A 15,354-nucleotide genomic window follows, 5' to 3' on the forward strand; every position below is an offset into this window, starting at 1 on the left:
CGATGCTTCGCTCCACGTGCTGGAATATTTTTCAGGCGTTCCTGTCGAAGCTCCCAGCACGTGCAGCAAAGTGTCAGATTTCATGCCAAACAACACAGAGTACAACCTGCAAAGATATCACAGCTGAGTACAAGGTCTTTTCCATAGAAAAAAATTGATGAAAAAAACCTGCTTGGCAACTGTTTTAATGCTTGCCCTACTGTCGAGGTCACTCTTTTTGATGCTTGGGCGAGTTTACAGCTGTAGAATCCTTAACGGCAAACGCATTTTGTCTGTACCATGGGAAGGCAGTGTTACATTGTGTTTCCTGTCTGTGCGTTTGTGAAGTAGTATTTCATTTTGACAGTGAGTCACTGTCCTGATTTGTTAGTCAAGGAAGTATGCACAAAGCAGCTGCTTCTCTGCATTTTGCAACAACAACAAAAAAGAACGCAATGATTTTATTTTTGTGTAAGCGCTACACAGCAACCCACAATATTTCATAGCTGCCTGAAAAATACACTTAGAATTTAAATACAGAAGAACTGCCTTATGTACACTTCAAATCTACACGTTTTTTTCTCTCTACTCCACATAAAACGTATGCATGGGACTTGACAGCGTGTGTTTGTCCACTCAATGTTTAATGCAGGAGATTAAAGATGCCAATTTCCGAACACCAGACATCAATACTGGCTCACACAACTCAACATTTGCCAAACCACTTTGCAATGCCTGAGTGATGTGCTTTGTTCTGTCCAGATTACGCAAATAAAAGCTATCACTTTTAAACTGGAGAATTTATTACACCTAAATTTCAGTCTTCAAACTTTACACACATTTTTAAAAATAAATGTTACAACTAACACACCAGTGTTCTAAAGTTTGGCAGTTGTGGTTTATCACCATAACACATGTAGTTTGGTTAAAATGTTTAAGAATTAATGTGACTTAAGGCAAGTTTTATATTCCACATTAGCCTTTGAAAGGCTATTTAATATAGGTCGTTTTTTGACTCGGACATGTTTTGCACGATAACATTTAAATTTAAATGTTCTTAGTTTTTTTTTTGCAGACAATTTTTACCAAGAGTTGAACACTGTTTTCAATCCACAGAATGCAGTCAGTGTTTCCATCTAACATGACATGACAGTTAATGTCTCTGAGGTGAAAGAACATTAATAACTGAAACTGCCAATGGACCAATTTTTTAAAGCCTCGGTGAAAGGACCATTAACTTTTCAAGGGAATACAGTATAATACATGTTGGATACTTGTAAAAAAAAAAACAAATTAATAACATTAATAAGTTCAAGTAAACAAAACAACGAAAATATTTCAAGGCATGGAATTAAAACAAACCACAACCAATATTACCCAAACCGTATGAATACATATCACCAATTCGTTAAAATGTAAAAATACAACTGTGCATAAAAAACAAATGCTTGTTAACAAACCAATCTGAAATGCTCACCACTAAAAACTAAGTAAAACAATTTCAAACTACAATGCAATGGCATGAAAAAACATTAATTAACTGCACTTTGAGGGTGTCCATTTTAGACTTGCAGGGTCGATTACTTTGTTGGAGACTGGTTTTGAGGCTTCTTTTTCCAAAAAGTCATCAATTACATCCTGCAACAAAAAAACAAAATGCATTTATTAAATAATAAAACAAATGTACGTGCAAACTCTCTCTCTCTGCTTCATTGGCCAACAACTTTGTTGCTTTAAACCGACTCGCATGTTACTTTTCAATCCTACATTTCAATGAACCTCGAAAACTTCAAGAAAATATCTGGCAGTAAAATGCTAAGCAATTCCCAGTTAGGACCCTCAACTGCCTGTTAAGATACACTGTTGTTCATGTACGTGAAGATGTAATGGCATTCACAGTAACAAACTCAAGCTTCCACCCATCTGTTTTTTTTGGTTCTATTTGTATTCATACTCTTTGGTTTTTTCGGTAAAGTCATGTAGGTTACAAAATTAAATAAATTAAATCACGACGTTTCGGGCGCAACACAAGCGTCCTTCTTCTTAGTGAAAGAGACACACACTTGAGCGGTTGTGCTTTCGCTAAGTTGTCCCCACCTGAAGAAGGATGCGTGTGTTGCGCCCGAAACGTTGTGATTTAATTGATTAAAATGTTTTAACTACGTGACTTTACCAAAAAAATCAAAGAGTATGAATCCTTGCAATCACAAAAACTTCAAATCTAGAATCTATTTGTATTCGCAGCACCATTGTTTTTTTTCCCGAAAACCGCAAAATGTAACGAACAAAAGCCACGCCGCTCCGCATGTTTTGCCAGTTGTGCTGTCGCCATGCATTGTGCTTGGCATTGATGTCGACATTTTTTGCTTCCATTTGGTTCCTGAAGAAGCTCCCAGCAAGTGGGGCGCAACGTCGAGCATATGCTGAACGCTTGGCCCAACCCAAAAACTGCATCGGAAAATAAACTTTGCCAAGGAGGATTCAGTGTATGCGTGAAACTGCCAGCAGCTTCGAGTGGCTGAAGGTATGCACCTGTCTTTTGAGCACAAGATGTTTCCCTTTCCAGTACTTGAGCATCTGCAGGGCTTGTAACGTGTTCACAATGTCCACCGGGTTCACTGCCGTGTCCTGGCTAATTTCTGGAGCAAAAAAAGAAAAGTGCACGTGTATATAGACAGCATTCACTAAATCTGAGTGAAATATTAAAATAAAAATGCAAAAGACAATCCATATCATGCACGAACAGACAATGGGGTCAATATAGTAAAATTAAGTGAGCGTGAAACAACATGAAAGAGTATTATTTGGTTCTTTTGGTAAAGTCACGTAGATAGGTTCAGATTAAGAAAAATTAACGATCGCTTGTGTTGTGATCGAAACGTCGTTGTCTTTTGTTTATTTCATTTCTATTAATTTGAACATATCTACGTGACTTTACCGAAAGACCCAAAGAATATGAATTCCTGCAGTCACAAAAGCTTTAAGTCAAGATTTAACATGAAAAAGGTTTCTCATCACAGAGTACAAGAAAGCTAGACATTTAAACTCATCCGATGTTGATTGAGTCCACAGTCAGTCATCAAGTCGTATTATAAGTTCGTAGTCAACATCCCATCAGCCTTGCAACATGTAAATCTTAGATTTTAAAGCAGAAATGTGTGTAACCATGAGTTGTCTTGTCCAGGGCAGCGAGTGACAGAGCCTAAAGCGCGGGCCCAACCACGACCGGCAAAAGCACTGCTGCAAATGTGCACAAGTGGCAGCAGGCACACCTTTAATCGAGATCTCCTTGCCCTGGAAAGCGTGGAGATATCGCAGCAGCACCTCCTTCCAGTAGCTTCGATAACTGATGAGGCCCAAGTCGGACAGGGGCCTCTCCGGTGAACCGATCTTATTCTCCTCCTTGGACAACAGATAGCCTGCACAGCAAACACCACCACCACACAGTACTCAGCTGGGGAACTACTACTGAACTAAACTTATACTCATTGGTTTTTTCGGTAAAGTCACGTATGTAGAAATAATTTTTTATAAAATTAAAATCACGACGTTTCGAACGCAACAAAAGCGCTCATCATCAGGTGGAAATGGGGTAAAACACATAGCGAGGGAACACACGGGGACACCACGTGCATAGCAACATAGAGAACGGCAAACTGCACGGAGGCAAATACAGCAAGAAGATGGGAGACGAGAACTCAACAAACCTTAGAAACATAATGTGATGCAGTTTGCCGTTCTCTATGTTGCTATGCACGTGGTGTCCCCGTGTGTTCCCTCGCTATGTGTTTTACCCCATTTCCACCTGATGATGAGCGCTTGTGTTGTGTTCGAAACGTCGTGATTTTAATTTTATTTAAATTGTATTTCTACATACGTGACTTTACCGAAAAAAACAGTGAGTATAGTCATTTCTGCAGTCACGAAAGCTTCAATTCTAGATGAACTAAACTTCTTCATGATGGAACCCGGAACAGAGGTGACAACGTTAAACATAGGTGGCTAAGAATATTACACTGGACACTAAAAACGAACATACCAATTCATCGTTTAAGGAGGTAGATGCGTTCCTAAAAAGTGCCGCGTTGAACGAAAATGTGTTGCGCGAGTAATTACTGCATATACAGGTAGTCCCCGAGTTACGATGGTCCAACTTACGATATTTCGATGTTACGATGGCGATACGACAAAATTGTTAAATATTTTACATTTTGCACGGCTGAAAAACGCAGCAGCGTACGAGGTACGATACTGTGCGTTGTTTTTTTTATAGTAGATAGGATTGTTTCCTGAAAAAACGTTCTATTAAATTGCAGTTCATATAGGTAGTTTAAGAATTTACCTTGTTTTTTTTACTTTACATTTTACTGTGCAATATAGTATTGTAATTAATGAATACATACGGTATATAGTTTATACAGTACGCTACTGTTAATTGCTCTGTTTTGCTAAATTATCACCATTCTTTAAGAGTCCTGGGTAGGCTAGGCCATCTTTGACGATATTTTCGACTTACGATGGGGTCGTCGTAACGCATCTCCATCGTAAGTAGAGGACTACCTGTACATTAAAGGGCATACATCAATTAAACATTTCAAATTTGAATCACATTTTCACAATAACATCACCCTGCAGTTATCCCACGGTGGGACAAAAACACAGATTAAGGTATGCTGTGGACTGTATCATTCCGCGTACTGTATCATATCTCTCAGCCGCGCAGCTCAAGAAAGCAGTACAGCGTCGACCGCTCAGAACCCATGTTATAACTGCTCGTGTTCCGCACTGTGCGCAGTGTTTCCGAATGGAAGACCCGCGTTATAGCGAAAACGCGTTGTGAGAACGCGCGCTAAGCGGGGACTCACCGTACCGAATAAGGCAACTTAAAAAGGTACTTACTGAAATCAATCAACATTTTTCCATAGCCCTGCCTCATAAACTGTGGCATTGTCAGGATGCAGGAAACATTGTAGTTCAAGAACGAGTTTTTTTCCTGAAAAAGAGAAATCAGCGCAATGAAGTTGCTAAAAGGGCAAAAGTCATATACAAGTTTAGTTCACAAACATACCACGAAAAAGTGGTCGTTGAAAAAACTTTCATAATGCAATCTTAAATCCCAAAACAGTCATAAAAATGTATTTAATTCCACAAAAGTTCAGAGGATTGCAACTACAGTGTGTGCGAGACCTTTGAAAAGTATCCTATGATGTGGCAGCCTGTGTTGTCACCCTCCGTCATTACATAGAAAAGGAAGGGCTCCACATCATAGTAGAGTGTCTTGTGGTCGAGGAAAAGCTTGGCCAGGAGACATAAATTTTGGCAGTAGATCTATAAAACATGGGGATGACAGGCACTCTCAACTTCAGTGAAAATCCAAGGGCTCAAACCGTCATTAAAACGTTAACAATAAAAAATTGTGCTTGCTTAAAAGTCCAAAACTTTGTATCGCACATAAATGTAGATAATAGGTCATTCATACTACGGTTGGACAATGGAATTGCTACCTTATTCTTCTTGCCATCCACCTCAAACACTGAAATGGTTCCCTTCCTGTAGATTTCATCTCCAGGGGGATGCTTCCATACACACTTCTCCTGCACAGCACAGACATGCAACATTATCCGTGCAACATCAGCCACCGCACAATACAGCAAAGATGACAATGCAAGTCATTGAGGACTACTCTTTAAATCCATGGCTAATCAACAGCAACCATTCATAATGCTCCCTTTGGAAAACGCGTGTAATGCATATGAACGTTAAAAAAAGGTGATACATACATATGCTGGTTTTCACCATCATCACATGGTGCATAAAGTCCAACCACAAAGTTACAAGCCACCATGATTAACTAGAAAGGTGTGCAAGTAGCCCTCCACCACAGCAATTGTAAAAGTGTAAAGGTGAACTGGCAAGGTCACTAAGTCAGCCTCGACCCCCGCTGCATGCACCCACCGTGTGCCTCCGCAGAATGGTCTGGCTCTTCATGTATTTGAGGCAGAACTCGCACACGTAAAGCCGGCCCAGGCGTGCATACTCTTCAGGGTATGGCGAGTGGTACCAAGTGTCTAGTTCGTAGCGGCCAAACACTATTGACTTGATCATGTTTGTCCCCTCCGTAAGGTGACCCTTTAGCCGCATCTTCTCCTGAACAGGCACAGTCATCTGGGTCATCAAGGTCAGCACAACAACAATTGAGGATATTTTAACCAATGCAACTTCACTCTTAGTTACACTTAATACTACAAGACTGAAGTGGTGTTAGGGAGTGAGGCAAAGTGTAAGAGGACAGAGTGACTTAAAGTAAACTAACACATGCTGAATTTTAGACTTTTATAAACATATCAGCGAACTTTGTTGTTTCATGTGTGTTTATTATTTATGGGGGAAATATTATAATTGGAGCCCAAATGGTCCAAGCCACGGATTGTTTTTTCAAACCAGAAAGGAAGTTCTAGCCTAATATTACTAACTGCAAAACTGACAAATCATGAACGAGACACATGTTTTATGCATGTTTGAAAAATCTGAAAACTCCACAACAGTCCAGCAAAAATAAAATTGCATAAATTAATGGCTTATGTAAAGCCAACTCTTACAAGTTGTTTAACTGAAATAATATTCTCTCCACTTTCATTATCTGACTATATCTAATAGATATCTGAGAATACAGTGCATTTAACAACAGACATAGGTCAATGCATAAATATGCTGAAAGGATTGTGAAGGTTGCTGAGTAAGCATCATAAGCTGTGAGATTCCACTGGTTCACAGGGTGCACACACAAAAGGTATCCAATGAAAAGTAAATGAAGCAACACATTACATAGCAAGGGGAAAAAACCTTACGAAATTAATGATTGCATCAACAAAACGGTGGCTATTCAAAAGTGCACAACTTGACAGTTATAAAATAAATAAAATGAAGCGTAATGCGATGGACTTAGTGGCTGTCCATAAATGACGTCACGCGATTTTGGACGATTTTTTACCCCCCCCCCTTTGTCACACGATGTCACAAAAAGTCAGACCCCCCCTCAAATATGACGTCACAAAGCTCTGCCCCCCCCCCCCCAAAAAAAATATAAAAACATGCTTCAAATCGCTTTCAACTATTGTCATTGTAGTGCGTATTTAATGTGGCGCTGCACTCTGATGTTGTAGGAGAAAACATTTATTTAAAAAGTCTATTTAATTAAGTAGAACGTGTTGTCTATATTTATTTAAAGTTGCGCATTTTGATGTGACGTCACATTTCTCAAACCCCCCCCCCCTCGTCACAAACGTCTGACCCCCCCTACCCCCCCCCCCAGGTGCATGATGTCATTTATGGACGGCCCCCTTAAGACAAACGTCATTAAACTTTGTGAAGAGGACAAAACACTTTATAGTATAAGAATATGTTTAGCATGTACACTACTCCAAGCTGATGTTTCTGTATCTGTGAAGGGCATTCCCCTGCAGGGCAAAAACAAGCACTTGTCCCCTGTTTCTTTGCGTTAATGATTTTTTTGCTTTAAAAAATTGCATGCAAAAAACAATTAAAAAAATAACTCTTTCAGTTTGCCACGTATAAATCCAAATGCATAACAATAAAAAGAAGAGTCTGGCCCTTTGTGTGTCTGTTCAAATAAACCACGCGGTGCCCGATGAGCTTAACCAATCATATCCAAATGTGCCATGCAGTTTTAACATTCGTGTGTGGCAATTGTTCTAATCGACAATAGAATTGCATTGAATTTGATCATCACTACCATTCATATTATCGAAAAATCTATTGTGAAACCTAAAGTAGTTTCTTCTTGAGAAAGGTGAGATTACCAGTCGTGTTAGAGACTCCCTTCACAGGTTAAGTCGTGCATGATGGATTTACATTTGAGGCATTTCCCTGCCACAGTTTCCCATGCGCGGCTCGAATGAAAAGGGCGTGCAAACAGGCAGTGGCCCAGCACAAGTGTAGCCGGTTATAGAATCAGGCTGTGCTGGGGTTGGGTGTGCCAATGTCAGGTGGTGCAGTACCAAGTCATCCGACGCCCGTGCTTGGGCCTTGCGGAACAGTTCCAGGTCGTAGTCCGAGGTGAGGCCCTGCAAAAGGGGTTCTCGGCTATTTTCTTGACTTCGTGGATTTTCCTGAAAAGACCCCAGTTTGTTACGATACTATTATCCAACTCAATCGTGTTACTGAAACACTACTTACATGCATTTTTTACCCAATAACCCACGATAAATTGTGCTCACGGGGATCAAATTATTATACACAAGCACAACAAAATAAGTATAAACCCAACTTGGAGCAACACCAAACACTATTCTACACTTACCACTATTTTCTCTTTCTGCTCAGCCGGAGGAGTTGAGCGACGCTTGCGCAGCTCAACTACTTTCTCCTTGAAGCGCTGTTGCTTGCTTGGCGATGCCTACACAGCACAACACCAAATCCATCAACACCTGACGCTACCAACGACCTTACGCACATCACGCTCTCACTGGGGCCTGACACCTTCAGCACATTAACACGTGCGGGAAACACAGGCCTAAATACATGCATTGCACCACCTTATTAGCAAACATTTCGACTTTAGAATTATAACCAGCAATTGCCTTATACTGGTAGGAACCTCCTGGTTACACCAGCCCACAAGGGATTATTGCGTCTGTCGTGCATTGAGGGGCTGGGTGGGGAGGGTGGGGCTAGGTGGGGAGGGGCTGGGTGGGTGGGGAGGGGCTGGGTGGGGAGGGTGGTTCTGGGTGGGGGGTGGGAGGGGTGGGGCTGGGCGGGGAGGGGCTGGTCACCCCGTGGTGCCCTTATAAAACTCAACGTTTAACCTACTCACGCCGGCTTGTGCCCGCCCTCACAGTCGGGCATATTTGCGGAATACACCATGCCGCCGCTGACCCTGGCCATTGACCGAGCAACCCAACGTTCCTATCCGCTCCCTCCGCAGGAATGTGTTATTAAGGGCATTAACTTTTACCAACAGTGTTGAAGAACGTAAAAGCAAATCAGAGGTAGAATATTAGGTAAACATGAGAATAGGTTGGTTTGGAAAATAGGTCAATAAATATTATCTTAATTATTGAACTACTTTGTGAGCGTGTCATAAATTACAACAGCAACCACAAACAGTATAGACTGCGCCGGTCCTTAGACCCAAAGCCGCTGGTAGTTGCCTGTGTTCATTGTTTGGATTAAAAAGGCCGCGAACCTGCTGCCTCGTGAAGTGGCGGTTGTTTTCCAGTTGCTTGTGTGCTAGAGTTCTCTCCTGCTTTTCACGCTGCTGAGCCCTCAACTACACACAAGGTAAAAATCAATCAGAGGTACTCTTAAATGCTGAGATATTAGGACGGGGTTGGGGTAAAAGTGCGAAGAAGCGGAGCAATGTTGTACTTAAGCCCATGTTAACATGCAGGCGAGAGATTCACATCGTCATACTGAGTTCATGGCATGTGCTCAAATCTGCTTTCATGTTCAGGATTCATTACATGAATCAAGGCATTTCAAGAATCAAAACCTAGCCTTCTGGGTGTAACCCTATTATTGACCTTTACAATATAATTAAGTTACTCAGAATAAATGTTACGTTCCTGTTGCTGTAATTAAGGTTTGCTTATTTTTTTCAAATTGATGTCATTCAAATCTTATATTTTTAACGTTTATGCTACTGAGACTCTGCTTATGGAAGACAATGTTTAAAGAGTAAAGTGGCAAAATGGGAAAAGCCGGTACATGTGACCCGTGTTCTCACCTTGCACTCTTCGGCAGAGAGGTTGTGGTACAGGGGACACCCTGAAATGGAGAAGTGTCGTTCGTGTTTCCCAGTGAGGTGACCTAAAGCAAACACACAATGCCACGTAGTCTTTAATTATAACTTATCATATTTATATTTATCTCCACAAACACTGCTCTCGCATGCTGTTAATGCTTTTAGAATCACAATAAAACCTTTCGAGCAAGATAATGATCTACTCATCGACTTATATTAAGCTCATGATACATGCATTTGAAATAATTATTTAATTATAATCAATGCTTTTATATTCAAATGTTGCCTGAGGACGGCTGCTTGCGTTGTGGCCGAAACGTCGTGAGAATTGTTTTATTATGTTTTATTTTTTATTATTTTATTACTTCCCTTCTACGTGACTTTACCGAAAGAACCAAGAAGATGAATCCCTGCAGTCACGAAAGCTTTAAATCGAAAGTTGCTCATGAATTTAAGCAACCGCTCCAAACACTAGAAGCTGCTGAAATTGCTTCCATTTAAAAGAAAATAGATTCTTGAATCGAATAGTGACTGAATTATGACAATTCATCGAATTGCGTGGGGTGCAAATTGTTACACTCGTAGTGCTACTCAATGGCAAGTACAGCTGAGCATCGATACCGAGGGAGTCGCATCCCGGGGTGGGACACTTGGAGTTGAAGTTGTAGCTCTCGTGGTATCGCCTGCGCTTGGGCCGGTTGGTGAGATGGCCGGAGAGCTCGTGGTACGGCGTGCCTCGGTCTGCAAAGTCCTGGCCAGGACTCGCTGCCTCCACCTCCGACTCGGAGAGTCCAGCGATCTCCTCCGGTGTGCGCGGAGGCGTTCGCTCCCTCTCCACGGGAGTTTTCAATTCTGTGCACGTGCAACGCATTACAGCTGCTTGTCTAGCATTTAGAAATGAAATGCATAGTGTAACAAAAATGTGGAAGTCACGTATCAATTTATCAACTACAATGGATTCTTGCGCTCATGGTACGTGGATTGAATTGTGTGAATTTATTAGATTGGAGCGCCTCTTATCCTCGATCTTATAATGTGCGACTAATGTTATCCACGGCCATAATCTATGATCTGCGGGATCTATTATCTCTATGACCTGCTGAAGTGGTTTAATGATGGATTGATGATTTTGATGATGGTGTTGAGGATAATGAAATTGTTTCCACTGATGATTGCACAATCTCGCGCAATCTCCCTCTATGCGCAGCCTCAGTTTCTGGCTGTGCCTTAACGCAGCATTTGTACTACACAAGCTGCAAATCCACAAACAGTGCCCCCTCATATTGCTGCAGCTAAGAGAAATTTCACTATTAGATTTAAAATTCATGAAAATTATAGACAAATGCTTTCTTTGGACTGATGGAATAAACAAGACACAGCAAATGAGAACGACAATTAAAACACTCAAACAAATGATCAATTATCGAATCCAACGATAACCACATTGTGACAACTCATGAAATTGGGAATAGTCAGGTGAATCCTTATATACCTAATAGATGCGGTATAGTGCCATACAAACAATTCTTACCTGGAGGGGGCTCTGCAGGCAGATCTGACTCAGAGAGTGAGCGCGTCCCTCTCAAAGGGTATTTTTTAGGAGTGCCATTCTGCTGGGTGCGGACTGAGCGCCGTGTCGTGTATGCAGAGTCTTCTGCTTTAAACACAATAACATTTACTCTTAACACTTATTCAATCACTTGCACCAACATGACCTTAATCCAATAGCAAATAAGTGAAAGTTGTATTGCTTGAATCTACAAAATGGGTATGTAAATGTAAAAGCAGATACATTTGTTCACAATGGAAATACGTGCAAATGAATATCACGGCGTTACAATGACAGGTATGTATTTTATAATATAAGGACTATGTGGTTTATTCGTTGTCTTTCTTCAATAGGGTCATCCATACTTGACTACAGACACTTCTGATAATGCAAATGCAACTCATTAAAAAAATTAACCACAATAATTTTTAATATTCTTGGTTCTTTCGGTAGTCACGTAGGAGGGAAATAATAAATATAAAACAATAAAATGCTCACGACTTTCGATTGCAACACAAGCAATCATCATCAGGTGTGAAAACCACAGCAATATTTTTTTTTAAAACCGCCACTTTTTTATAATTTTCTTGCCGCGGTTTTCACACCTGATGATTGTTTGCGTTGCAATCGAAACGTCGTGAGAATTTGATTGTTTTCTTTTTATTATTTTATTATTTACATTCTACGTGACTTTACTGAAAGAACCAAGAATATGAATCCCTGCAGTCACGAAAGCTTTAAATCGAAATTTAACACAATAATATTCTCTGAATTGTATTTGCCGCTCTCATTTCATTGGATTGATTTAACGGCTGTAGTAAGAGTGCTACATCTGACCATATGGTCACACGAGGTTAACTTAATGACTGTGCCAGCAGTTTCACTGCTTGTGTTCGCGGAAGTTGCTCCCTCCTCCCGTACCGCAGTGGAAGATGATGTCTGCATGCATGGAGGCGGCGCGGGTGAGACGGGCGGAGGTGCGCCGGGGCTGCATGTCACTCTCCCAGGTGCCTTGCTCCACCGCCGACTCCAGCTCCTCCACCGTGTGCTCCCCAGAGCGCTGCGGTTCACAAAGAAGCCAAGGGTCGTTTACACAAAAATGAGACGGGACAGCAGGAGTGAAGTCACTCTTACTTTGCAAACCTATTCCGTCAGTGCTCAGCGGCTGGCAAGTGTTGATTACCATACTCTTTGGTTCTTTCAGTAAAGTCACGTAGGTATAAAATAAATTAAATCACGACGTTTCGGGCGCAACACAAGTGCCCGTCATCAGGTGGAACAACCACAGCAATAAACAATTTCTGAAGCGGGCAAGAGTGTAGCAGCCATGTTGATTACCATGCAACGATTCGTCATCATCAGCCATGATCTAGGCAATACCTGATTAAGTTTCCACAAGTTTGAACCATCTCTCAAAGTGTTGCAGGAACAACAATCCATCGAGCACCTGCACATGACCTGATGATATCAAGCTCCATCCATCTCTGTGATGGATGAGCTCTCGGACGGCTTCCCCATGGCTACTACACTGTTGTTGTTCCCGACGAACAATCATCATCCTGCCCAAGCCTATTTTATTCGCAATCAATATTTTGTATTTAACTTGAGTGTGTTGTCTAATTAAGAGGCGCCCAACAACGTGACAAGGTTTTCATCGCGTGCAGCCTCAAATCGCCAATTTTACCTAAATTCTAGATTTGTAGTTTTTCGTGACTGCAAGGATTCATACTCTTTGGTTTTTTCGGTAAAGTCACGTAGGTAAAAAATAAAAATAAATTAAATCACGACGTTTCGGGCGCAACACAAGCATCCTTCAGGTGGGGACAACTTAGCGAACGGACACCGCTTAAGTGTGCCAATTTTACCACCAGGCGGCGCAAGACAACGCCTTTGTGACCTCAAAGCCTGGGCGTGCGGGAACCAGTAAAAAGAAACACTTCAAACGACCTACAAAAACAACAACACGAGGCAACCGCAAGGTTGGGCGCCCACACACACACAAAAACCCGTCGCATGCATGCGTTTTACTGGGACGGTTAAGAATCCTTAACACCCAGGCTCTGCGAATGATTAATGCTTGCGGTGATTTACATTGGGGTTACACACCAACGAAACAAACCAATTGGGAGACGGACACGGTTACATGTGGTTTAAATGCAAAGTACTGTACAGGATTTTCATTAATTTTGATGTTTTACCTACGTGACTTTACCGAAAAAACCTAAGAATATGATTCCTTGCAGTCACGAAAGCTTCAAATCTAGAATTACTGTACAGGAGGCGCTCGGGTACAGTGGTGGTAAATACGAAGTACAAGTAGTCACGCGTGCCTGAGTGTCAATCACACGTGTCAAGCGCCAAACACACGTGTCGAGCGCCAGCCACACGTGTCGAGCACCAGCCACACGTGTTTGCACTTCGGCGCTGATCCGTGAAGAACATGCGACAGGTGGCGTCTCACAAAGGTGGCACGCGGCACGGAAGGCGGCACCGGGTGCCATTGTCTCTCACCGCCCGCGTTCAGTAAGCGAATATAATAAGAAAGCCTCATTGGTTTCTCCACGGACATTGAAGGCACGCAGCCGCACATAACCACATCGCTTTTCTAACCACTGCTGCTTCTGCTGCTTGTCCAGCCACCACCACCGCCACCTTGCGCACATGCAAATGTAAACGCTGCTCGATGAGGGCTCCCCCCCACTCACGCCGTGTGGCTGTTCATATGACCATACTTCATCACGAAGGTCAATGTGTGAGTTGATGAAGGCGGAGATCAAAGACGTGGGCACGTAGAAGTGCATGGCAATGTTTTAGCTACACTGCCCTTCTTGCCCATTACGGAAGGCTGGCGCATATTAAGTCCGTGATGCATGGCCCACACTTTCTGCTGTCCCAATGCCCCCCTAATGCCCCCCTAATGCCCCCCAATGCCCTCCTAATGCCCCCCAATGCCCTGTGTGTCCCTGGCAGTGAATCTCCCTGCTGCCTTGCCCTCTCGAGGTGCCCTCCTGTCCCTGCGGGTTCGTGCTTTTTTTCCCTCGCACACATTAACTCAAGTCGCTCTCTCCCGTCTCGTAAAAAAACACAGTATCAACGAAACAACATTTGCAGCAGCAAGCTCGTGTAAAAAAAAGCCACCGCTCGTACCACAAGTCATAAATAACAATGCAATTTTATACAATTACATTATAACAAGACGGAGCCAGGCGCCGTATTCGCATAGCCACCCTGCCGGGTGAGGCGCGGCTCGGGCGGCCGGAAAGCCAGGTGAGATCGAGGCTTTCCTGCGGCCTACTTCGCCTTTTTTATGTAGAACAGCCACAGCGACGGCCCCAAGAGCCCAACGAGGGTCCGAGGAGCAGTGCTACTCTCCTACATCACTCACAGGGTGTACAAGAGCAATGCTGCCTTTGCCGTTTAATTGTTGTTATTGTTGTTGCTGCTACCGAAGCAGGAGGCCAGGCCCAACAAATCGCCTTACCTTCCTGCGCGTCATGTTCGCTGCTCCGTCGCGCGTGAGAGCCAGGGATTTGTGCGTTGTGTACCTGGTGAGGTTTGTGTGTGTTGTTGTTGTATGTGTTTGTTTGTTGTGTTTATTTGTGTGTGTGGGGGGGTTTGTGTGTTGCGGTCTCCGTGAAGAGAGCGGAGCGCGAAACCGCGCGGCCCCGGTACCAACGAATGGGGCGTCACGTGACCCCGCCACCGGACCCAGAGTGGGAGCCACAAAAATAATATAAACAACAGCAATAATATAAACAGCAATAATATTAACATCAATATTAATAACAACAACAAAAGTATCAACAATACCAACAAGAACAATATCAACAACATCGATAATAACAATATAAACAATATTTTTTTTATCAACATCATTAAAAACAATATCAACAACACCAATAATAATATCAACAACTCCAATAACAACATTATCAACAATAATAAAAAAAAAATCAACAACACCAATAATAAACAATACTAACCATTACAACACGTTTCAGTGATAGTCATGATATAACAATAATTATTATAACAAAACAAATTACATTACAGGTACGATTGA

At 42.2% G+C, this 15,354-nt stretch overlaps 1 protein-coding gene across 9 annotated transcripts; it reads right to left on the bottom strand.

Moving 5' to 3' along the window:
- Positions 1-422: 422 nt before the first annotated feature.
- LOC144729195 (histone acetyltransferase KAT7-like) lies at positions 423-14,998 on the bottom strand. Of its 9 annotated transcripts, none has more exons than XM_078609238.1 (15): positions 14,773-14,998; positions 12,213-12,351; positions 11,274-11,396; positions 10,364-10,594; positions 9,725-9,807; positions 9,185-9,268; positions 8,300-8,395; positions 7,998-8,108; positions 5,935-6,144; positions 5,484-5,573; positions 5,167-5,307; positions 4,879-4,972; positions 3,252-3,398; positions 2,512-2,618; positions 423-1,617 (listed from the first exon to the last, which is right to left on the bottom strand). In XM_078609238.1, the coding sequence occupies exons 1-15, from the start codon at positions 14,785-14,787 to the stop codon at positions 1,516-1,518; spliced, it is 1,773 nt and encodes a 590-aa protein (XP_078465364.1). In that variant the 5' UTR covers positions 14,788-14,998; the 3' UTR covers positions 423-1,515. The 9 variants fall into 9 exon arrangements, with proteins under 9 accessions (XP_078465364.1, XP_078465365.1, XP_078465363.1 ...); XM_078609239.1 differs by having other exon boundaries at positions 5,935-6,126; positions 11,274-11,399; positions 14,773-14,916; XM_078609237.1 differs by having other exon boundaries at positions 11,274-11,399; positions 14,773-14,916.
- Between the last annotated feature and the right edge of the window lie 356 nt (positions 14,999-15,354).

Source organism: Lampetra planeri, chromosome 31 (genome assembly GCF_965212315.1).
Source record: "Lampetra planeri chromosome 31, kcLamPlan1.2.h2, whole genome shotgun sequence".
Classification (NCBI taxonomy): Eukaryota; Metazoa; Chordata; class Hyperoartia; order Petromyzontiformes; family Petromyzontidae; genus Lampetra; species Lampetra planeri.

Excerpts from the sequence above, each read along its gene's own strand:
- LOC144729195 (XM_078609237.1), bottom strand. Across the intron at positions 11,400-12,212 it reads AGACATCATCTTCCACTGCG|CAGAAGACTCTGCATACACG; the intron begins GTACGGGAGGAG and ends TTGTGTTTAAAG. Across the intron at positions 6,145-7,997 it reads CACGGGCGTCGGATGACTTG|ATGACTGTGCCTGTTCAGGA; the intron begins GTACTGCACCAC and ends TTGATGACCCAG.